The sequence below is a fragment of the Entelurus aequoreus genome, linkage group LG06, assembly GCF_033978785.1.
Source record: "Entelurus aequoreus isolate RoL-2023_Sb linkage group LG06, RoL_Eaeq_v1.1, whole genome shotgun sequence".
Taxonomy (NCBI): domain Eukaryota; kingdom Metazoa; phylum Chordata; class Actinopteri; order Syngnathiformes; family Syngnathidae; genus Entelurus; species Entelurus aequoreus.
Genome location: NC_084736.1, coordinates 52,931,433 through 52,958,046, shown reverse-complemented (window position 1 = coordinate 52,958,046; position 26,614 = coordinate 52,931,433). Strand labels below are relative to the sequence as shown.

Sequence of the window (26,614 nt, the reverse complement as noted above, 5' to 3'; positions counted from 1 at the left end):
TTTGTGGTATCATCCAAAGCTAATGTAAAGTATCAAACAACAGAAGAATAAGTGATTATTACATTTTAACAGAAGTGTAGATAGAACATGTTAAAACAGAAAATACCCAGATATTAACAGTAAATGAACAAGTGGATTAATAATGATTTTTTACAGTTTGTCCCTCATATCGTTGACAAAATAATAGAATGATAAATGACACAATATGTTACTGCATATGTCAGCAGACTACTTAGGAGCCTTTGTTTGTTTACTTACTACTAAAAGACAATTTGTCTAGTATGTTCACTATTTTATTTAAGGACAAAATTGTTCTTCGATTGCAATAAGAAACATATGTTTAATGTACCCTAAGAGTTTTTGTTAAAATAAAGGCAATAATGCCATTTTTTGTGGACCCCTTTATTCAGAAAAGTATCAAAATACATTTTGGTACCAGTACCAAAATATTGGTATTGGGACAACCCTAGTATGTACTATGATTTGTGCTGCTACCATATCAATTTAATATTGGTATCGGCCAATAGTCAAGACTCTAATGTCGTCATCGTATCGGAAGTGGAAAAAGTTTAATTTTTTGACTGACTAATTTTCTGGACATGAAAAAAAAATACGACATACATTCAAAAGGACAACTATCCCTCGAGTATTCCCGTTTCACTCTCAAAAGCAGTTTTACCAAGTAGTGTGGATATAAACAAAGGCATTGCGATAATGTCAGTGGGAAGAAATAATATCTGCACCAAAGTACATTTGTTACTGTACAAAGGACTTCACGTTGATATCAGCACAGAGTTCTGCGATTGGTCTCTCTGTCCCCAGCGGGAGTGAACAAAGTACATCCGAGAGCCCTTTTTAAGATGAGCCGGTCAAACACGGACCCGGCACCCCCGTGACCCGCCAGCTCCCCCCAGCTCCAAACCGAGCTGGGCTGTTTGTTTCTTGATAAAACGCTCCTCTTTGTATTTGTCCCCAGCCAGCTCCATAACCTACAATGCCCTGGCCGTATCTGCGAGTGTGCGGCATGTCTGGGAAAAATAACAAACAGTCTTCTCCATTATTTCCACTAACGGGGGAACGAAAGGTCCTCGCCTGCCGTTCCCGTGAGAGCCTGTATTGATTACAACAATGCTTCAAACTCCAGACAAGACCACTCTGGGGTCACAACTATTTCCATCGGAAAGTTTGCCAGTTTAAATTTACACGGCTCCTTCTCAACCGTTGCCTGCAGTGAGGCATGCAGGAGAACCGCAGACTTTTCAGATATCGGCGTGCCGGTTGTACAACAGCGTTGCTCGCCCTTTGCTCCGTGAGTGGGTGTTGTGCAGCTCCAACTATTGGTTTCTCCGAATATAAGTGAGTCTCAGCCTGCTTGGGGAGGTCAGAGCGTTATTGGATTGAGGGAACAAGACAAAGATGCAGTGCAACATAACGAGAAGAAGTGACAATGTGCCGTTTGTGTATTTCTCAGAGGTCTCCCGGGCTGTTTTGTTGGACTACTGGAGGGCCACCGACTCATTGTTGCCCCAAGGCCAGAAACTCTAATGGAAGGCAGTGAAGTTTTATTAAGGAGGCTTATGAGGAGGACACAAATATAAGTTTGTCTATAGTGTCACTGTAAGGCTATATTTCACATGCCAGTAGTGTCTAAACTTATTCCAACAAGGGCCGCATAGAGAAAAGTTGAAGGGAATAGGCTCCAGCTCATCCATGAACCCAAAGACTAAAATAATGCTATTCGGTAGCAGTAGAAGGGAAAGTCAAACACAAATACAAAAAGACGGAATAGAAATTGAAAGAGTAAATGAAACCGAATTTCTCTGTATAATGATGGATGATCAAATGAACTGGAAATCTCATATAAAAAAACAACAACATAAGAAACACGTCAATAATGAATAAAGCAAAACATGTTCTGGACTAGTGATGTCCCGATACTGGTACCGGTACCAAAATTATTTCAATACTTTTCTGTACTTTTCTAAATAAAGGGCACCACAAACAATTGCATTATTTGCTTCATTTTAACAAAATATATTAGGGTACATTAAACATGTGTTTATCATTGCAAGTTTGTCCTTAAATAAAATAGTGAACATACAGGACAACTTGTCTTTTAGTAGTAAGTAAGCAAACAAAGGCTCCTAATTAGTCTGCTGACATATGCAGTAACATATTGTGTCATTTATCATTCTATTATTTTGTCAACATTATTAAAGGCCTACTGAAACCCACTACTACCGACCACGCAGTCTGATAGTTTATATATCAATGATGAAATCTTAACATTATAACACATGCCAATACGGCCGGGTTAACTTATAAAGTGACATTTTAAATTTGCCGCTAAACTTCCGGTTCGAAACGCCTCTGAGGATGACGTATGCGCGTGACGTAGCCCGGGGAACAGAGGTATGCCTTCCCCATTGAATACAATACAAAAAAGCTCTGTTTTCATTTCATAATTCCACAGTATTCTGAACATCTGTGTTCGTGAATCTGTTGCAATTATGTTCATTGCATTATGGAGAAAGAAGCTGAGCAAGCAAAGAAGAAAGTTGTCGGTGCGAAACGGACGTATTTTTCGAACGAAGTCAGCAACAACAGTACACAGCCGGCGCGTCTTTGTTTACATTCCCGAAAGATGCAGTCAAGATGGAAGAACTCGGATAACAGAGACTCTAACCAGGAGGACTTTTGACTTCGATACACAGACGTCTGTAGAGAACTGGGACAACACAGACTCTTACCAGGATTACTTTGATTTGGATGACAAAGACGCAGATGTGCTACCGTGAGTATGCAGCTTTGGCTTCTAAACATTTGATCGCTTGACCGTATGTGCGCAACTTTTTTTTGCGTATGTACGTAACTTTTTTAAAATATATAAGCTTTATGAACCTTGGGTTAGGTGAACGGTCTTTTGGGCTGAGTGATTGTGTGTGTTGATCAGGTGTTTGAATTGTATTGGCGTGTTCTATGGAGCTAGGACCTAGCATAGGAGCTAGGAGTTAGCATAACAAAGACGTAGGTGTTTTTATGCAGGATTAATTTGTGTCATATTAAATATAAGCCTGGTTGTGTTGTGGCTAATAGAGTAAATATATGTCTTGTGTTTATTTACTGTTTTAGTCATTCCCAGCTGAATACCAGGTACCGTGAGTATGCAGCCTTGGCTGCTAAACATTTGATAGCTTGACCGTATGTGCGCGTCACCTACGTAACTTTTTAAAAATATATAAGCTTTATGAACATTGGGTTAGGTGAACTGTCTTTTGGGCTGAGTGATTGTGTGTGTTGATCAGGTGTTTGAATTGTATTGGCGTGTTCTATGGAGCTAGGAGCTAGCAGAGGAGCTAGGAGCTAGCATAACAAACACGTAGGTGTTTTTATGCAGGATTAATTTGTGGCATATTAAATATAAGCCTGGTTGTGTTGTGGCTAATAGAGTATATATATGTCTTGTGTTTATATACTGTTGTAGTCATTCCCAGCTGAATACCAGGTACCGTGAGTATGCAGCATTGGCTGCTAAACATTTGATAGCTTGACCGTATGTGCGCGTCACGTACGTAACTTTTAAAAAATATATAAGCTTTATGAACCTTGGGTTAGGTGAACGGTCTTTTGGGCTGAGTGATTGTGTGTGTTGATCAGGTGTTTGAATTGTATTGGCGCGTTCTATGGAGCTAGGAGCTAGCAGAGGAGCTAGGAGCTAGCATAACAAACACGTAGGTGTTTTTATGCAGGATTAATTTGTGGCATATTAAATATAAGCCTGGTTGTGTTGTGGCTAATAGAGTATATATATGTCTTGTGTTTATTTACTGTTGTAGTCATTCCCAGCTGAATATCAGGTCACCCCCGGCTCTCACAGCATCTTCCCTATCTGAATAGCTTCAACTCCCCACTAGTCCTTCACTTGCACTTTACTCATCCACAAATCTTTCATCCTCGCTCAAATTAATGGGGAAATTGTCGCTTTCTCGGTCCGAATCTCTCTCACTTCATGCGGCCATCATTGTAAACAATAGGGAACTTTGCGTATATGTTCAATTGACTACGTCACGCTACTTCCGGTAGGGGCAAGCTTTTTTTTATCAGATACCAAAAGTTGCGATCTTTATCGTCGTTGTTCTATACTAAATCCTTTCAGCAAAAATATGGCAATATCGCAAAATGATCAAGTATGACACATAGAATAGATCTGCTATCCCCGTTTAAATAAAAAAAATTCATTTCAGTAGGCCTTTAAAGACAAGTGGTAGAAAATGAATTATTAATCTACTTGTTCATTTACTGTTAATATCTGCTTACTTTCTCTTTCAACATATTCTATCTACACTTCTGTTAAAATGTTATAATCACTTATTCTTCTGTTGTTTGATACTTTACATTAGTTTTGGATGATACCACAAATTTAGGTATCAATCCAATACCAAGTAGTTACAGGATCATACATATACATTGGTCATATTCAAAGTCCTCATGTGTCCAGGGAAATATTTCCTGAGTTTATAAACATAATATACATTTTAAAAAAATGAAAGAAGATGTTGTGATGCCAAAAAATATCGACATAATCATAGTAGTATCGCTCCTGTACTTGGTATCATTACAGTGGATGTCAGGTGTAGATCCACTAATGACGTTTGTTTACATTTTGACGCCGGTGAGCTACGGTGTGTAGTGAAGCATGTTTAGCTATTCCTCGTCCTGCAGGAATGATACTTGTAAGAAACGTACTTTATTTGTCGCCATGGAGGCGAGGATTAATGATTTAGAAGTAGCTAAAACACTGCCGACTGCGGCTGAACTTAAGACGCTAGCTAGCTAGCCATGTCTAAAAGCACCTCTTCCGTTTCAGTGTTATAACTTTACCTTAATCGTTAGTTTTTAAGCCAAAATGCGTCCGTTCTCCCTTTTCTGTCTACACACTGTGTCTGCTTGTAAGTACTCTGTGATTGTGCACTGCTGAACATGCTCCTCTGCTCGTAAAACCAGCAATGTCGCGACGTGAAGACGACGGGGGCGCCGACACTTTATATTCTCTACTACTCGCTAGTGTTACCATATCTGAGTTATTGTGTAGAAATATGGGGAAATAACTACAAAAGTACACTTCATTCATTAACCGTGTTACAAAAAAGATAAGTTAGAATAATATATAATGTTGGATATAGAGGTCAAGACCAAAATTATGCGACTAATGTGAATTCCTCAACCATAAAGCGTGTGCTAAATATACTAAGTATAACGTTGCCTATAAAGAGCTTAAAAAAACATCCAAACACATTGAAAGTAAATATTAATTCATAATACCACGTCATTTGTATGAATTTTGATCATTTTAAGCATACGGCGGTGCATTAATTTATAAAAAACTCATTACAAAGTTGGCTTTTTTTCTTCATTAACATCGCTGATTATTACTCACTGCAGACTTCATGAGAGACGACAAACATAGTAAAACATCACTTACTGTACAATGTCTGCTGTCACTGGGATACCGACTGATGGGTTGTTGATATATTTCAGCCCTCGCAAAGAAAAAAAAAGAGGGGGGGGGGAACAAACGCCTTTTCGTGTCGTTCTCGCCATTCACGGGTCTAAATTAGATGTCAAAGTTGACCAACTTGTTGGATTATGTCCTCATCCTTCCACTATCAAGATGAGAGGCATTTTTTATGATCTAGAATGAACTTTCACGAGCGCCGAGGCGAGAAAGCAGCTCACCAACTCGAGCAACAAGCTAGTTCGCTCTCTGTGACAATGTGTTAGCGCTTATAATAACAGTAGTACTAATACTTGGGTTAAAATTTGCACAAAATTAGCACTTTTACATAAAATGGTGACTTTATTCTTGATCTGTCCTGAGCTGAGGTCATGCAGCAACCTACTGTTTTGTATGGGTCTGTATTTCATTTGCTTTTTATTAATATATCTGAGTCTGTGTATTGTATGGGACTGTTTATGTCTGATGTTGGTGCTGTCTAACTGAACTTTTTATGGACCTTTTTATATACAACATCAACCACCCGAGCACTGCAGAAGGAAATTAGCCTTTCGCTACAATTTGGCACTTTCACATTTTATATGTTCTTTAATGTGCATTGTCCAGTGTAACAAATACAACAAATGGCGACTTCTTATCAGTAGTTTTACTATACATCTTTAAACAAGCTTATCTGTGTGTCTAATCCCGGCAGGCACAAGACATTAAAGCAACGTTGAGAACTTGTTGAATTCGGTCTTTGCATTCAGCAACTCAAAAATAATGTTGAGACAGCATGCTTTTAACAACGTTAAATCAATGTTGGCTTCTGACGTTGGTCTGACCATTGAATTTTGGTCATTTCCCGACCAATATTCTACAACACAAATATAACGTTGAAACAACATGCTTTTTGACGATGTTTAATCAATGTTGGGTTCTGATGTTGATTTGACCATTAAAATGTGGTCATTTCCCAGCCAATATTCTACAACACAAATACAACGTGGATGCAACATGCTTTTTGACAACGTTTAATCAATGTGAGGTTCTGACGTTGATTTGACCATTGAATTTTGGTCATTTTTCAACCAATATTCTACAACACAAATACAACATTGAAACAACATGCTTTTTGACAACGTTTAATCAATGTGAGGCTCTGACGTTGATTTGACCATTAAAATTTGGTCATTTCCCAGCCAGTATTTTACAACACAAATACAACTTTGATACAACATGCTTTTTGACGACGTTTAATCAATGTGAGGTTCTGACGTTGATTTGACCATTAAAATTTGGTCATTTCCCAGCCAAAATTCAACAACACAAATACAACGTTGAAACAACATGCTTTTTGACGACGTTTAATCAATGTTGGGTTCTGACCTTGATTTTACCATCGAATTTGGTCATTTTTCAACCAATATTCTACAACACAAATACAACGTTCAAACAACATGCTTTTTGACTACGTTTATTCAATGTCCGGTTGTGACGTTGATTTGACCATTGACATTTGGTCATTTCCCAGCCAATATTCTACAACACAAATACAACGTTGAAACAACATGCTTTTTGAAGACGTTTAATTAATGTTAGGTTCTGATGTTGATTTGACCATTGAAATGTGGTCATTTTCCAACCAACAACGTGGATCCAACATCAGACATCAACATTGTCTCAATTTACAAATACAATTATTTTGCAACGTTGTTTCGAAGTCAGTTTTAAAAAACACATATGTATAATCAACGTTGTATCAGTGGCGTGCGGTGAGGTTAATGTCTGGTGAGGCACTGCATCATCACAGTCAGATTTACAAACATATGAACCCTAAATAGTATCTTATTCACCATGTGATTGGCAGCAGTTGACGGGTTATGTTTAAAAGCTCATACCAGCATTCTTTACACAACTGTAGCACACAAAAAAGCACATTTAATAAAAAAAACATTATTATGGTCTTACCTTTCTTGCTGGACAGCCTTTGCGTGTGTACCATGCCGTTTGAAAAGAACGGGTCTTCTGTCCCGAAGTCAAAAGCAAACCTTGTAGCTCCGGCGTTGGTCTACCTTTAATTATTACCTCCTGCTTCGATTGAAAGTCCAGTTTAGAAAACTGTTTTATTTTACATATGTAATCCTCCATGTTTTTAATAAAAGTCCAGGCGAGAGGAAATAAATAATCGCTGCACTAATTGACTTGCAAACTTTTTTTTTTTTTTTTTTTCTTCTGCGGCGAGGAATGATCTCTGGGATCACTACCGCCCTCTACCACCAGGAGGCCGGATTACTGCGAGCCTCAGACAGTACGTTTTTTGCAGCAGTTTTATGAATGCTCAGCACAAGAAATACGTTACACACATACAGTTGTTGACAAAATACACTGTACATTATATACCTCAGCTAACTAAACTATGCCATAGTTTAGTTAGCTGATATAATTCATATAGCAATACAGTCTCACTGCACAGCAGCTCAGCAGTTAGCCGAGTCATTGTGCACAATCCATGTTGAGGCACAAATCAGTGACGTGCCTCAACTGGCTGCTGATCACAGCACCGTCTCTTCTCAGTATTTGAACGGCAAATGTGAAAATAAAAATAAAAATAATCTAAAACTGGTGAAGTTAAATGGAAAATAACTTTAGTATAATCACTGGATACATATAACAATTTAATTTTATTTTTTTTCTTTTTACATTTTTTTTCTTTCCATGATGGCAGGTGAGGCCCCGCCTCCCCTGCCTCTAGTGACTGCACGCCACTGCGTTGTATCAACGTCATGTGCCTGCTGGGATGGGACAGGCAAAAGTTAAGTCGGAGAAAATGTGGTCTTTTATGAATTATTCAATGCTTCTGTGCTGCCTGGTAGCACAGGTCGTTCGGGCTGTGAATCTTTGGACACCACACGATTTGATTTGATTCTGGGGGTAACGATTCGATTCAGAATCGATTCTCGATTGAAAAGGATTCTTGATTCAAAATCAAAATGTTTTAATAACATTGGGTGTGAGTTCTATGATTAAGTTAAAGTTAAAGTACCCATGATTGTCACACACACACTAGGTGAGGCGAAATTATTCTCTGCATTTGGAGCAGTGGGCAGCAGCGGTGACCGCGCCCGGGAATCATTTTTGGTGATTTAACCCCCAACTCCAACCCTTGATGCTGAGTGCCAAGCAGGGAGGTAATGGGTCCCATTTTTATAGTCTTTGGTGTGACTCGGCCGGGGTTTTAACTCACAAAGTACATTCCTCCATAAAATAAATAACAGCTTTGATAAAAATATGCATTACTTAAAGAAAACTGGTTTTGTTTAAACATATTCTACCCAAACATGTAATAAAGTCAAATACAAATAAGGCAACAAGAGAAGTAATTCCTTTATTTATTCCTTAATTCCTTAATTCTATTTTCTAAAGTAAAACTGTACAGCAGATACAGATCATCTACATCAGGGGTCTCAAACTCAATTTACCTGGGGGCCACTGGATGCAGAAACTGGGTGAGGCTGGGCCGCAAGAAAAGATTTCTTAAAAAAAATCTAACATGCACTTTTTAATGAATTCACCTTCTTTGAATGGCTTTCCCGCCCTTGCAACCATCTCACTCACCATGTAGCTAGCTTTGACTGCTGGATCGCTCTTTTCGCTTGCTTTCTTGACGAAATCTTGTTGCCTCAGTAGACTGGTTTTAAAATTTGCAACCCGGTTCACTCTCTCATCTCCCTGGTATTTTGCATTCTCCTCAGCATGTCTAGTTGTATAATGACGTTTCAAATTGTATTCATTGTGCACCGCAACTTTCTCTGTATCAACTACAGAAAAGAGCTATAAGGATTATTCATAAAGTAGATTACTTAGAACACACTAACTCGCCGTGAAGTTTACAGTTACGGTACCACAATTAGCCCCGAACGGGCTAACATCACCACTAACGTGTTACACGTCTGATTCGCCCAGCGACTCTCTGTCGGAGTATCAGCGCTGGGGTCCAGTGCACCACACTTTTGTATTGTCGCTTGCTCCTTCGGCGGAGTGCTTTGGAAGCTACTTGACCGCTCGTCTTCCCCGCCCGGACTGTTTACAACGAGGGCGGGAGCGAGCAGGCGGGCGAGCGAGTGAGGCAGGGAGGGAGGGAGGGAGGAAGAGCGTGTGCGGGTGTCGTGGAAAAGCGGCAAAATGTTTCTCTACTTGCAGCACGCAAGTGACGTCAATGCATACTTGCCAACCTTGAGACCTCCGAATTCGGGAGATGGGGGGGGGGGGGGGGGTTGAGGTGTGTGTGGGGAGGTTGAGGTGGGCGGGGTTGGGGGTACCGGGGGTGTTTTTGTAGCCCGGAAGAGTTAGGGCTGCAAAGGATTCTGGGTATTTGTTCTGTTGTGTTTATGTTGTGTTTAGGTGCGGATGTTCTCCCGAAATGTGTTTGTCATTCTTGTTTGGTGTGGGTTCACAGTGTGGCGCATATTTGTAACAGTGTTAAAAATAAATAAAATAAAATATGACCACCCTCAGTGTGACATGTATGGCTGTTCCTCAAGTATGTCTTGCAACAACTTGTGTGTGTCTGCAGAGGCCTCATACAATATGTGTCTGGGCCGGCAGGCTGTTAGTATGGAGAAAAATATGATGCGGTGACAATTTCTAGAAGACGCTAAAGGCAGTGCCATATTGTGAGAGCCTTTACCACACCGTGAATGGTAGATTCCTTTCGTTCCGCACACAACGCTGTCAAGCGCCATTCATTTAAAACTCGCGGGCCGCACTAACATTAAACTGTCATATTAAGGTGGGGGCCGCAAAATAACGTCTCCCGTGCCGCAATTGGCCCGCGGGCCGCATGTTTGAGACCCCTGATCTACATCATCAATATGATTTGCTTCAGTGGCTGGATCAGAGAGATTTATAAAGACAAAAACCTTTTTTTTTTTTTTTTTTTAAATACATTTTTTTTAATCAATTAGAAATCGTTACGAGTAAGAAACGCGATTCAGTCGTTGAGGACCACTGTTTTAGGAGTGCACCAGGTTTGCACATGCATAATGATACAAGTTTTACTATACATCAGTCCTGTTTAAATGAACAATGTACTTTGTCAGGACAAGACAAGTAATTAAATAGTTGCTAAATATTATGTCCATAGTTTGAACTTGACATGGTCGAATTTTTGTGTTCTAGAATTTACCTCATTCTAAATAAAAAGACAACTCTTTCGCGTACAACATATTCTAAAAAATGTATACTGTAGTTCACTACAGCTCAAATCAAAACATATACATGTACAACATTAAGGATGCATTAAAAAAAACAGGTAAAACATGTTTTACATTAGAATATATCACACTGTTACTGTTTATTTACATATATTCAGCTATTGTATATTGAGAGTACATTATTCTGATTTTAGTGTGTTTCATAAACAAAATTATTTGGACACCCGAGCGTTAGCTCATATACTTCCAAATAGTAGCTCGAGGAATGTGTTGTGTCGCATGCTATGTTGTGTAGAATGTGGCAAATAAGCATTGATTGTTGTCCATATTATCAGTAAAGAAATGTACTTACTGTCCGCTGGTGCCATTTCCCCACGCAAAGATCTTGTTAGCCACTGTGGACAAAAAATACATTATTATTATTATTATTGGACTGAATAAAAGAAAAATAATTCATTAGTCTCAAAATCAGGTACAAAGTAGAGCTCTAGCCAGTGATTGTTTTTGCAATTAGTTTGGTCGATGAATTGAGTAATCTTGATAGCCTGAAAGCTCTATTTAGGGAAAAAAATGTTTGCTTGTCATTTCCTTCATTTTTGCACATCATCAACATTGAAATTGCTATTTTAACATGTGCGAATGAATAACAATTTAAATAAAAATAATAAACATCCACACAGATCACGACATTAGCAGACCACCGCTCTCATGTGTGCTCTATTGCCATGCGGGAATTGTGTTTGCATATTTAAAGTTCCGGGCATTCCGTAGGGCACGGCTGTCTAACTTGTTTTCATTGAGGGCCACATCACAGTTATGGCTGCCATCAGAGGGCCACTTGTAACAGTGAATAATGTATGAATTTGTCTCTTGTTTTAAGAAGACTGTCGATTTTACAGTAAAAACTTTTACATTTACAACATTCTACAGTAAAATATAGTGTTTTTTTGTTTTGTTTATACAACATTTTACGGTAAATATAAAAATAGTGCCACTGTTTTGTTTTTTATGAAAAATGCTTGCTGATTAGTTGCCAAAATGTTTTTGTTAAATCGACATTGGTTTTTACAACATTATATTGTTAATGGAAAAACAGTACAAGTACTTGTTTTATTCTGGCAACTTCGCTGCCAGTTTTTCTACCGTAAAAACAAATGTACCGCCGTCCCATTTACAGTAATACACCATTAAAAACAACAACCGTAGATTTTACAGTCAAAAACTGGCAGCTCAGTCAACACAATTTTAACGCCAAAAACAGTAGTAGTTTTTTTTTTTTTTCAATTTACAGTAATATGCTATAAAGAACTACGTAAAATGTATTGTAATTGTTATTAATTTGATGGGTGGTTTGCTGTAAAGTTAAGTATTTTTATTTAGACAAAAACATGTTTGGAAAGTATGATGATACACTGTAATATTTGTTGCGATATTGGATACTATTAAAGTTGAAAAAGTATGCAACTTCAAGCAGTACATATATTTTTTCTGTCAAAATGAAAAAAATCAGTGAGAAAATATTAAGTACTTTACTGACACATATCATTTCCAGGTGTTTGCAGGCCAGATCTGGCCCCCGGGCATTGAGTTTGACACCTGTGCCGTAGGGTAAACGATTTTTATTAATTTGTAATAATTACCCTCAGACACTTAATCAAAGCTACATAATATAAATCGAAGCGTTTTTGTAATTGAATTAAAGGCCTACTGAAATGAGATTTTCTTATTCAAACGGGGATAGCAGATCCATTCTATGTGTCATACTTGATCATTTCGCGATATTGCCATATTTTTGCTAAAAGGATTTAGTAGAGAACAACGACGATAAAGTTTGCAACTTTTGGTCGCTGATGAAAAAAGCCTTGCCTGTACCGGAAGTAGCGTGACGTCACAGGTTGAAGAGCTCCTCACATCTGCACATTGTTTACACCAGCAGCAAGAGCGTTTCGGACCGAGAAAACGATGATTACCCCATTAATTTGAGCGAGGATGAAAGATTTGTGGATGAGGAAAGTGACAGTGAAGGATTAGAGTGCAGTGCAGGACGCCAGGGTGTATCTTTTTTCACTCTGACCGTAACTTAGGTACAAGGGCTCATTGGATTCCACACTTTCTCCTTTTTCTATTGTGGATCACGGATTTGTATTTTAAACCACCTCGGATACTATATCCTCTTGAAAATGAGAGTCGAGAACGCGAAATGGACATTCACAGTGACTTTTATCTCCACGACAATACATCGGCGAAACACTTTAGCTATGGAGCTAACGTGATGGCATCGTGCTTAACTGCGAATAGAAACAGAAGAAACATGCCCCTGACTGGAAGGATAGACAGAAGATCAACAATACTATTATTACTTCTACTATCAGGAGACACCGAATCAAACCCTGGACCTGTAACCACACGGTTAATGCTGTCCAGCCTGGCGAAGCCTAGCAATGCTGTTGCTAACGACGCCATTGAAGCTAACTTAGCTACGGGACCTCGACAGAGCTATGCTAAAAACATTAGCTCTCCACCTACGCCAGCCCTCATCTGCTCATCACCACCCGTGCTCACCTGTGTTCCAGCGATTGACGGCGCGACGAAGGACTTCACTCGATCATCGGTGCGGTCGGCGGCTAGCGTCGGATAGCGCGTCTGCTATCCAACTCAAAGTCCTCCTGGTTGTGTTGCTGTAGCCAGCCGCTAATACACCGATCCCACCTACAGCTTTCTTCTTTGCTGTCTTCATTGTCCATTAAACAAATTGCAAAAGATTCATCAACACAGATGTCCAGAATACTGTGGAATTATGTGGTGAAATCAGACGACTTAAGCTGACCACCGTGCTATTCCAAAATGTCTGCTTCAACCCGTGACGTCACGCGCAAACGTCATCATACATAAACGTTTTCAGCCGGATATTTCCCGGGAAATTTAAAATTGCACTTTATAAGTTAACCCGGCCGTATTGGCATGTGTTGCAATGTTAAGATTTCATCATTGATATATAAACTATCAGACTGCGTGGTGGGTAGTAGTGGGTTTCAGTAGGCCTTTAATGGTGATGTGGTGACCCTATGACACAGTACGACAGCAACTGTAGGTCCAGCCTTTTTCTGCAGGATATTTTCGACTTTATAGTAACACATTGTCATCGATTTTCTTAACAGCAAACAAGCGACGTTTGAGAGCAACCACAGAGGGCTCGGCCTCAAACAATATTGGTGTGTCGCGTCAGTAGCTGAACCGTCCCCTGTTGTGTGAAGTTTGATTAATACAACCTCAACACGAGAGTCCGGAGAGCGAGGCCAGCCCTCAGAGCCTAGAAAATAATGAGCCGTCAGCATGAAGGAATACTATGCACGGGAGGAGAGAGGGACACTTAAGAATCCAGGATGAATATATTCAAATGAAATGAGGGGAGACCTTTCTAACTGATTAGGCTTGTCTCAAGGAGAGGGGGGAAATATGTTCCTACTTCCACGTCCGTGTGTTTAACTGTCACCTCTCTGCTCTAACAGTCCAACGTGGCATTGATCAATTTGCATATGGTTGCTATAAATACTTGGACCACTACCTGTTCCGGCAGTAATACCGGCCATGTTGGCGCACCGACGAGCCTTATTGGTCTTCTGGGAACCCAAAAGCCTCCCGGGAAACAGCCAATGGCAACAGAGCATACTCATCAAGCCTGCAGAGTTCTCATACATTATAGAGTAGGCTGTGTGATTTACCTTAGCTTGTCAAAGGAGAAAAATTATCAGGCAAATGCGGGGTAATAAATTGTAATCCATGCTGCATATGTTTGACTCCTGACCCCTTGGCATTTTAGAGGTTGCATGAAAGAGTTGTACCGCAGAGAAGGTAAAACACGGCAAAAGCTTTTAAAGATGTACTGACTTTAGGCAGTGGTGTGTGTTATCATTTGTAGACACTAAGTTGTAAATATCACATGCATGCCAAATAGTGCTGCAGCCTTGGAGTGTTTTAGTAATGGAGTAATGTATCGATAAGTTTGTTCGAGTCATCGAATAATCTTTATAGCAATGGTGTCCAACTTGTTTACATTGAGGGCCACATTGCAGTTACGGCTGCCCTCAAGGGCCGTTTGTAACAATTAGGGCTTTGAATCTTTGGGCACCACACAATTTGATTTAATTCGATTCTTGGGGGGTAGGATTTCATTCGACTCAAAATCAATACATTTTAATAACATCGGGTGCCAGTTCTACGATTAACTACATTCCTCCATAAAAAAGCGCTGATAAATGTTTATATTACTTAAAAGAAAACTGGTTTAGTTTAATAAAATGCTACCCAAACATTTAATGAAGTCAAATACAAATAAGGCAACAAGAGTAGTATCCAACACTTCTCTTTTCTAAAGTAAATCTGTACAGCAGATATAAATTATCTACATCAACAACATGATTTGCTGAGTGGATGGACAGAACATATAACGTTTAAGAAAAACATTTTTTATTTTTTTGAATCAATTAAGAATCGTTACAAATAAGAATCACAATTAATTCAAATATCTTTTTTTTTACCCCCCTAGTGACAATATTTAAATAATATATGAAAATATACAGCAAAGGGGTTTGCCTCATGATATCATTACACAATTGCCTATGCACTTGATTATCAATATTTTTTTATTTAAATCTATTTTTTGTGAAAAATTGACGGCTCAGTTTAAATTTACAGCATATTACTGTAAACGGAAAAAAAACTGTATACCTAGTATAACACTGTTTTAGGGTATAATTCTGGTGACTGAGCTACCACTTTTTCACCGTAAAAACAATTGTCATTTTTATGGTGTACAATTTAATGGATAACTTGCTTTGAAATCATAAGTCAAGCAGATATTTAAGTAGGTATTTCTATATTAACATAAACATGTTTGGAATTAATATTTTAATATTTGTTGCATGATTAGATAATAAGAACGTTTAAAAGTTATGCCATTGCATGTAGTATTGTCATGATGGGGACTATGGCGGGTTTGTTTTTCCGAGATGCAATAAAAGTTGGAGCGGACATGGCGTGAAGTTGAAGACATATTTAATTTTAACACTCAAAAGGAACAATAAACAAAAGGCGCTCACAACGGAGGTAGAAAACTTGGCTATGAAAAACAAAACTACCACTTTGGCGTAAACTATGGACAGAAAACAAAACTTGCTAACTATGGCCTTAATAAACAATAACTTACTTGCGGACAAAAGGAGCAGCATGAACGATGGACATGAAACAGAGTGTCAGGAGTGTGATGTCGCCAGGCTGACTGCCTGGCAACTACAGGGTTAAATAGTGAAGACATGATTAAAGACAGGTGCATGAGTCGTGAGGACAGGTGAAAACTAATGGGTTGCTATGGTGACAAACAAGAGTGCACAATGAGTGCAAACGTGGAACAGGTGAAACTAATGGGTAACCATGGAAACAAGACAAGGGAATTAATTGTATTTATTGTCGGAAAGTGAGGGCAACAAAAAAACAACAAAACAAACCGCCTGACCTATTTTTTTTTAACTGGGGAAAAAACCTCACTTCCATTTGTTTAATTGAACATTTTCCTGACAGAGATTGAGATTCCATTTTTGTTCTATATTTGTTCACTTTCATCCATCCATCCATGTTCCACTGCTTGTCCCATTCGGGGTCGCGGGGGGTGCTGGAGCCTATATCAGCTGCATTCGGGCGGAAGGCGGTGTACACCCTGGACAAGTCACCACCTCATCACAGGGCCAACACAGATAGACAGACAACATTCACACTCACATTCACACACTAGGGCCAATTTAGTGTTGCCAATCAACCTATCCCCAGGTGCATGTCTTTGGAGTTTGTTTACCTATTTAGTATAATTACAAGTTCTCGACCTTCCAATTAAAAGGGTAAAATACTAATGAGATATAAAAGTTTGAAAGGGTTTTTTGCATTATTGTTATTATTATTATTATTACTATATATTATGACTCCATTAAATTACATTAATTTGGTCTCATAACAATGCTGACAATGTATTTTATTAGCAATAATTTGGTGGACAATATATCCGCCAGCAAATTATCAGCACAGACCTAAATAGGGAATTATATAATATATATATATATATATATATATATATATATATATATATATATATATATATATATATATATATATATATATATATATATATATATATATATATATATATATATATATATGATTATATTACATCCGGAGATGCTTTCCTCTTCATTCACCTTAGGTGAATGGAGCCTTGGCCAGGAGGACTTGATATCATCAGATGGTATCCAGCGGTCATTGGGTGTTTCGACCCTGAACCATAACACCCTACCGCTGGTGGGCCGGCAGTGGTGGCCAAGTCACTGCCTATCTCCTCCTCCTGGCTTCCAGCTCATCTCGTCTCTCCTGCTCCATTACCAGCAAGAGGCTCTCTCTGCTGCCTCCCCCATCCTGCTAGCTGCTGTCTTTCTCTCCTTCCCTGTTATTCCCAAGGCTGTGAGCATTCTCCATACCGACTGGGCAGGGAATCCTCTGCAGCCGACCTCGACCGGGAACAGCCATGCCTGCCATCCTTTTCCCCTGCAGTCATTCAAAAGGTCCTGGTATTTGGCACTTTTCCTTTCGAAGGCTTGGTCGCACCCTTCTTCCCATGGGACTGTGAGTTCTATGAGAATGATCTTCTTTGCCTCTTCAGACCACAGCACCACATCCGGTCTCAGGGTTGTCTGGACAACCTGGGGGAACTGAAGCCTTCCTCCCAGGTCTACCTTCATGTCCCAAGAACGAGCCATTTGCAATAGGCTCTTCCTTGATGTTGCTGTGGTTGGTGGCTTTTCTCCCTCCCTCACAAACTGGATTGATGTTGTTCTCCCTTGTGGTTGCCGTTTCTTGCATCTCTGCTGCTCCACGGTGTTAGCCAGTGTCATGAGCACCTTGTCATGACGCCATCTGTATCTCCCTTGGGTGAATGCTGTTTTACACCCTGACAGGATGTGCGCCATGGTACCCTTCTGTCCGCAAAGCTTGCACAGTGGATCCTCTCTCATGCCCCATCTGTGCAAGTTTGTTGGAGTCGGGAGTGTGTCATACACTGATCTCAGCAAGAAAGAGATGCGGAATGGTTCCAGCTTCCATAGATCCGCCCACGTGATCTTTCTCTTGGGGAGGTCCCATTTGGTCCAGGCTCCCTTGGACGCTAGTTCCACTGCTCTGGATTTCCGACCTTCCTCTTCCAGGTTTCGTACTTCCTCCTGGATCATAGATCTTCTTTCTCTGGGTTCTGCCTTACTCCACTGTTGGACATGAGAAGTTCCAAGACCCTGTCTTCCTGTGCATGGCGTTCCTATGATGTCACGTAGCCTCAACATGCTCTCAGCTTGTGCAACAGATGTGTCAGCTGCCCACTTGCGTCCTGATCTTGTAGTGACGCCTGCCTGTCTGACTTGTTCGTCCTGGGAGTCTCTGTATGTCATTAAGACTCTGCACTTCGCTACCTTGAATTCCTCCACCACGGATGACAAGGGAAGCTGGAGCTGTCCTGATCTTATGTAGAGGCCTACTGATGTGAAGCTTGGAGGGATTCCCAGCCATTTTCTGAGGTACTTATTGATCTTTCTCTCCACTCCTTCTACGCATGTCATAGGGATGTCATACACCGTCAACAGCCACATGAGTCTTGGTAACAGTCCATGTTGGTAGAGCCATATTTTGAATTTACCAGGGAGTCCTGATTTTTCAATCCTCCTCAGCCACTCCTCTGTCTGCTTCTCTGTACTGGTGATGTTGTTCCTGTCAGTAAGTGAGCTGTCAAACCACTTTCCAAGGCACTTTATAAGGTTCTCCTCAATCGATGGAATCACTTCTCCTTGCACTTGCAGCTTGAACCTGTTCGTCAGTTTACCTTTCCGGATAACCATGCTCCTTGATTTTTTGGGCTTAAACTTCATTCTGGACCATGTTGCCATGTGGTCCAGAACTGTTAGCACCCATCTCGCCTCCACATGGGTTGTGGTCGTCACGGTGAGATCGTCCATGTAACCTCTTATTGGGGGTTGTCGAATGCCTGATTCCATTGCTGGTCCTCTGGCTTCTTTCCCAGCAGCTGTTATGAGGAGGTTCATACCCATGATGGAGAGGATGGGGGAGATTGTGCATCCAGTTACGATTCCCTTTTCCAGGTTTTGCCACTGAGTTGTGAAATTGGCTGTTTTGAACCGTATCTGGATGCCTCCAAAGTAGCTGGTTATCATTCCCTTGATGTGCAGAGGGATGTGGTAATGGTTTAGTGCAGTGTGAATGAGGGTGTGAGGGATTGCTCCGTAGGCGTTAGCTAGATCGAGCCAGACAACAGTCAGGTTGCCTTTGCTTGCTTTGGCCTCCCGGATCATCTGACTGAGAACTCCGGTGTGTTCCAGGCATCCAGAGAAGCCTGGAATTCCACCTTTCTGGATAGAGGTGTCAACATATCTGTTCTCCGTCATGTATAAGGTCATCCTTTTTGCCAGTACAGAAAAGAAGATTTTGCCTTCTACGTTTAGAAGTGATACTGTACGTAATTGATTTATGGTTGAGGAGTTCTCTTCCTTTGGCACAAAACAGCCTTCTGCCCTCTTCCAGCATGATGGAATGGTGCCCTTTTTCCAGATCCTCAGGAACAGCATCCACAGCCTCCGAAGGAGCAACGGGCATTTCTTATACACCTTATAGGGTATACCACTGGGGCCGGGGGCAGATCCTGTTCTGGCCTTTTTCACCACCTCTTGGATTTCCTTCCAGGATGGTTCACTGATGTTGAGCTCCTTTCTTGGTTTTTCCAAGCTGTCGATTTTATGGTTGGCACCCAGGGCCTGGTTTTTGCAGGTGTCATGGTGGGTTTCCCTTAAGAACGCCTCCACATCTTCCCTCGAGCTGGTCAGCATTCCGGATTTTGCTTCACCCAGTAGTTTCCTGGTGAATCTGAAAGGGTCTTTGGTGAACTGTGCTCTTCTGTTCTCCCTCTCCTTCCTCCTCTTCCGAATGCTTTCTGCTCTACGGAGTCTACAAAGATGTTCCCGGAGTTGCCTTGTCAGATCCTTGATGCCTTCCTTTTCCTTCCTTAGGCGATGGATTTCTCTTTCTCTTTTGCTTGGCTGATGCGCCATTTTGGTGTTAACCTTCTTGTCCTCCACCCCAAAACGCTCCCTTGCCAGATTGTACGTTATTGTTGTGTATTGACTTTCTGTTCAGCTGTTCCTGCTAGTGCGGCTTCTAGCACTTTGTCGAGGTCTTCATCTAGTTGGTTCCATTCTTTGGTGTCACTCATCTTGGGCCACTTAATTTGTTCTCTCGCAGTGTGGGTTTGGCTCTCTGAAGAGGTATGGGGTGGATCCCGCCTGAGGTCTTGAGGTGGCATAGGTGCTGAGAGATCTCCAGTGCTGTGGGGCACTTCCTGTCTGGAGCTCTCCTGCGTCTCACCAGGTGCTACCGCTGTGCGCTGCACCTGTGTCCCCCCTTTTCCACATGTGGTCCTGGCTTGATGTATTTTAAGCCCTCTTGTGTTTTTGCAGGTCTTTCCGCAATGACAGTTTACCTCCAATACCTCTCCAGTTATTGTTGTTTGGGTGAGCCGTCTCTTTGTCCGTGATCCATTCCTGGCCGTTATCGTTGTGTCCGTCCCGTTGAGTCTCTCATCCTCCCCCCCTCTCGGGCGACTCTGGGGGTATTGCTCATATATATATATATATATATATATATATATATATATATATATATATATATATATATATATATATATATTATACTTAATATATATATATATATATATATATATATATATATATATATATATATATATATATATATATATATATATATATACACCTGTCCTTTGTACAAGTACAACAATTTAAAACATGCTTAGCGGCAGAGAGTGAGGCCACATCTGCAGCGACACATAAAAAATACAAAAAAACGACACAGGGGTCCATCATGTACGTTTACTTTGACGAGAGTCTTTGCTGGAATTTTGAAATAAAGATGAGGATGAACATCCTATGGGAAATCAAGTCTGTGATTCTTCCAGTGTATTGTTTTCTTGTTGTTTTGGTTTGTTTTGTTTTTGTGTTGTTATTGTGCTCTTGTTTTGTCCTGGGAGTCTTTCGAGGCACATGAGAGACTTGTGAAGTGGGATTGAGATGAATAGCAATGCTTAGAAAGTGTTCGGACCAAAACAAAAATGATGGAAGCCGTAAGTCTGATGCAGAGTTCCAAGTACGGCGACTCCGGCACATCATTAATATACCAGACTTGGGACAATGAAAAAGTTTTTAAAAAATGTACAGAGTTGCAAAATAAGTTACGAAAACTTAACTTAAAAATGTTCACGACTCAAAATGTGATTTGATCTGTGTTTTTGTATTTGTATCTTAAAATAATCAGTGGCATCTAAAGCTGCAGCTATCCATTCCTTCAGTAGGAGTAAAATATCAATTAGCTAGTTCAATTCATCAATAAATTAAATAAACACACACTATATAGCCACAATGCATATCCAATGGAAAATACAAGGTACACATTTGTCAACACTTTTGTCCTTTGGAAATAAAAATATTCCATGCTAAAGAAATTATACTGCTAGACCTTGACATATTTTAGGGGAAATAAACCAGATTTACAATATATTAATATATGCTACAAATATGCAAAACAAATACTAAGAAAACTCATGTCATAAAATAGGATTTGGATTTTGTTTTGGTAATGATGCAAATATTGTAGGGTTGCAGTTATCGATTATTTTAGTAAGAGAGTAATCTGTCTATTAGTTTGTCCGATAAATTGAGAAATCGGATAAAAACACACTTTATAAATTTTATTTTTGTTTGCCATAACCTCTATAATTTGTTTTCAACAACACTAAAAGTGCACTTTTAGCAGCTTAAAGAAAAAAGAAAAGATTTGAAAGAATGTTATTTTTTAAGTTTTTAAAAATGTTACACAGATACAAAATAAATTATGTTAGAATGTCATGAAATATGATTTTATATGTGTTTTTGTATTTGTAATCCCGCACATTTTCAGTGGCATCGAGGGCTGCAGTTTAGTTCACATTAGGGCAGTAGTTTGTTCGATTAATCTAGTAATCGGATAAAACACACTTTATAGCCTCAATGCAAATTTTGGGGAAAATTGTAGAAATAAACAATATTATATTCACTGTATAAACAAACATATACTGTATGTACACTGTAAATACACAAGCACATTCACATACATACACTCATGCATACAATCACGTTTTATCACACATATATTAACTTGTCCCCCTAGAGGAAACGTATAGCTCGGTTGGTAGAGTGGCCGTGCCAGCAACTTGAGGGTTCCAGGTTCGATCCCCGCTTCCGCCATCCTGGTCACTGCCGTTGTGTCCTTGGGCAAGACATTTTACCCACCTGCTCCCAGTGCCACCCACACTGGTTTAAATGTAACTTAGATATTGGGTTTCACGATGTAAAGTGCTTTGAGTCACTAGAGAAAAAGTGCTATATAAATATAATTCACTTCACTTCAACCTACTTTTACTATAACAATCTATAAGGTTACTATAGTCCGCTTATTTTACTTCCCCTTCATGTATTTGCTTTCTTTTGAATTCAAGTTTTCATTACATAATACAGTACAGGTCAAACGTTTGGAGACACCTTCTCATTCAACGTGTTTTCTTTTTTTTCATGACTATTTACATTGTAGATTGTCACTGAAGGCATCAAAACTATGAACGAACACATGTGGAGTTATGTACTTAACAAAAAAAGGTGAAATAACTGAAAACATGTTTTATATTCTAGTTTCTTCAAAATAGCCACCCTTTGCTCTGATTACTGCTTTGCACACTCTTGGCATTCTCTCGATGAGCTTCAAGCCCACCTGTGAAGTGAAAAGCATTTCTTGAAATAGTCATGAAAATAAAGAAAACGCATTAAAGGGGAAGGTGTGTCCAAACTTTTGGCCTGTACTGTATGTATTGTTGCATTTGAAACAATTGTGTTGTTAATAATAAAGGGTAATTATTATTATTATTAATGATCAATAATGTTATTTCTCTTGGTATTTTTATTGCTTCATTTGTAGTGTAATAATGTTCATTGTCATTTCTGTGTTATTATTATCTATACTTCACTAACTGCTTCTTTGCTATCATTTTTCGTATGATATTTGTACATATCCTATTTGCTGATGTTGTTCTGTTGTTGTTGTCTCTCTGTCTTATCCCCCTTCTATCCCCGCAATTTCCCCCTCTTTCTTCCATCTTTGTCTTTTTTCCACCCCCTCCTGCTCCGGCCCGGCTGCACCAAATACTAATATAAATCCATTTAATAAAGTCAGATACAAAGAAGGCAACAAGAGAAGTATCCCACACTAAATCTGTACAATCTACATCAACAATATGATTCGCCTGAGTGGCTGGACAGGACATGTTTAAGAAAAAAAAAAAGGACGTGGACAATATTTTTCCTGCTTCCCATAACCTTCATTATTTTTTAACAACATTGTAATTGCATTTTAACATGTGTTCATTAATTAAAAAGCAAAACAAAAAAAAAACTACACAACACCCACTCACCACGCTCTCATGTGCGCTCTATTGCAACGGCGGTGCGGAAATGATATTTGTTTATTTTAACTTCCAACACTAAATACATGATTAATCAAATCAACATAATATAAATCAAAGCTTTTCTTCCAAATCCGTCGTTGCATCATTCAACCTTGTATCTTTGTGGTTGCTGTTTTTTGGCGGCAGATGTTTCGCTCGCCCTCGCCCACTCTCCCACCCTCACCCAGCCGCTCAGTCCCCTCCCTCTGTGGCAAGGGCAGCGGCTGGCACGGGGGCACAGAGGGCGCCCAGCAGTGCATCAGGCTGACATAGAAAACGGATGGGCAGGGCGGCATGACAGGTTGAGCGTTCACCCTCCTTTGCCCCCGCTGCCCGGGCACTAGCATCCCGGCGGCTGGTGGCGCATCGCTTTGCCCCCTCGCCCCCATAAAAATAGCCTGTCCCATTATTCTTCTGCCTCCCTGGGGGGCACAAGGTCTCCAGCATCATTACCAGGACTAAGGATCAGACTCTCCCCCCCTCCCTTCCCTCTAATTATAGGTCAAGCACTCTGACTTTGTAAATTATGAAAGCTGTGTTCTTATCAGGAAAACACAATGCAAAAGAGGCGAGAGGTGCAAGGAATATGGGGGAATAAAGAAAAAGTAGGGAAATGGTGTAAAAATGAGATTGGGTGTGGGGGCTGGGGGCTGGGGGGATTTTCAATTATAAAACCAAGCTAATTTGGTATGACCAGCGACTGTCATGCATGGTGACGGAGCGCTATTATGCAGTCATTTGAGCTCTTTCAAATTAGTTATGTTAATGTCCTGTGTGTGAATGTAACACTTGGATGGGACAAGATTTCAGCAATTAATTTCTACAGTCAGCGGAGAGACAAGCAAATTTATTTTCCCGCTCTCAGGGAATTGGTGGCGGAGGGCGCGAGGCGGGGAGGGAGCATTCTGGAGCAAGGAACAAGCTAAACACAGGACCTAAATAAAGCCTGAACAATGGGAGCCCGTGCCTCCTCATTCATTCAATTGACAATGTTTTGCAGTTTAAACCTGTTTTATTAATTATGTTTGACATTTCCTTAATTAGTTTCATTTACACCAAATCAATCCCTGCCGCTGTAAAGCGTCATTTATCATTTTTAAAAATTTGCATAGCCGGGGCTGACTTTTTCTACTTAATTATACATTAAAAGTGTCAGCCACGCTAGCTGCCTGGCATTATCTGAGGCAGAAAGGTTTGTGGCTGGACGGGGGTGGCATTAATCATTGGGGCGGGCGCGGACAAGGGGTGCTCCCGGGGAAGCCGAGCGGGGCTTCTCATTTTCAAAGCGTGATGCTTCCCGGGGGCCACGGTGACCCTGATGGCCTACATGCGGAGGGAGACGAATCAACGACCTCCAGCTCCCAAAATATTACAGCCAGTTCAAGGTGCAAAGTGTGAAAGAAGTAGAGATAAATATTCAAGATGAAGACAACACACTACAAAATGCTGGGTTATTTTCATAACCCAATTTATGAGTTGCGAGTGTTGGGTTAAATGTTGGAGTTTTTTTTATGTAGAGCAATCAATTTTTTGGGTTATAAGGGTATTATTTTAACTCAATTTCTGTGTTTTCAAAACTATGAACCGTTGTTTTTCAATGAGTGACGCATTTTTGAGTAAAAGGCTTTTTTTCTTTTTCTTAAAAAGGTAATTTTTCTTGAAGGGAATTGTATTAAAGATTAATCTCATTAACATTATTTACAATCACACATCGTATGTACATGAAAATATTTCAGCAAGCTGTATAAAACTACTATTGTCGTGATCCGCTGTCCGGATCATGTTTGTTTAGTTTTTGACTCCCTCAATCCTGTTTTGAGCACACCTGGGTTTGTGTTTTAGTTGCCATGACTGCAGATTGTTTTCACCTGCCTCTGATTAGTGTTCGGGATGCTCACCTGCTTCTGGGCACTAAGCAGATAATCTAATAGTTAAAGTACCAATGATTGTCACACACAAACTAGGTGTGGTGAAATGTGTCTTCTGCATTTGACCCATCCCCTTGTTCACCCCCTGGGAGGTGAGGGGAGCAGTGAGCAGCAGCGGTGGCCGCGGCCGGGAATCATTTTGGTGATATAATCCACAATTCCAGCCCTTGATGCTGAGTGCTAAGCAGGGAGGTAATGGGTCCCATTTTTATAGTCTTTGGTATGACTATTTGATCCCTGAGCTAAGCTTCGCATTTTTGTTTGCCTGTTTACATGCTAAGCTTTTCTTGTTCGCTATTCCGTTAGCTCCGTGCTATCAGCACGCTGGTGCTCTTTTATTTGTATCCTGCATGATTTATGGACAATAAATCATGTCCTTACCTGCACCTTGCCTCTGGAGTCTTGTCTGTATCCTGGGAGAACAATCCATGCAGTAAAATGCGACCCCGCCATGACAACTATGACCACACACGGCAATTATTGTAAAAAAAATAAATAAATAAAAAGTCACTCATATCTTGCTTTTGAGTATATTTTAATGGAATGAAAATAGTTTTGGACCCAATGGTTGGGTTTGGAATAACCAAATAATTTAACCCAATAGTTTGGTTGGGAATAACCCAACATTAAGATATCATAACTCAACTTTTTGGTTAAATAATTCAACACAAAAGTTGGGTTGAAAAAATGTACCCAAAATGTTGAGTTAAATAACTCAAATAAGGTCTTTGTCCTTTTCTGAACCAGCAGTTGGGTTAAAATTGGGTTATTTTTTAATCCAACATTTTTTAGTGTGAAGTATTTTACTATAAACCAGGGGTGCCCACACTTTTTCTGCAGGCAAGCTACTTTTCAATTGACCAAGTCAAAGGGATGTACCTCATTCGTATATACTGTATATAATTTATATTTATTTATTTATGAAAGATACATTTTTGTTAACGAGTTAAAGGTGTTTAATGATAATACAAGCATGTTTAACACATATAGATTCCTTTCTTTCATGAAGAATATAAGTTGGTGTATTACCTGATTCTGATGACTTGCATTGATTGGAATCAGACAGTAGTGATGATAACGTCCACATTTTCAAATGGAGGAGAAAAATTGTCCGCCTTTCTGTCCAATACCACATGAAAGTGGTTTTGTTTTTGGCATATTATTTGTCCAGCTTCCATACTTGTTTTTCGTACACTTTACAAGAAATACATTGGCGGCAAACTCCCTAGCTTGCTAGCTCGTGCACGCTAGCTTTCTGAGACTCTTATTGTGTTAGCGCAGGCAGGATGAAGCAGCGCTTTTATTATGAAGACAGGAACTCTGCAATTGGTCT

General features: G+C 40.0%; 1 protein-coding gene across 2 annotated transcripts in view; it reads right to left on the bottom strand.

The window, feature by feature from the left end:
* Positions 1-26,614, bottom strand: part of LOC133651598 (RCC1 and BTB domain-containing protein 2-like) — a 309,454-nt gene that overhangs the window by 127,514 nt on the left and 155,326 nt on the right. For both annotated transcript variants that reach the window (XM_062049575.1, XM_062049576.1), the window contains exon 3: positions 11,063-11,105. In XM_062049575.1, coding sequence (XP_061905559.1) covers positions 11,063-11,105 — 43 coding nt within the window. The remainder of the gene's footprint in view (positions 1-11,062; positions 11,106-26,614) is intronic.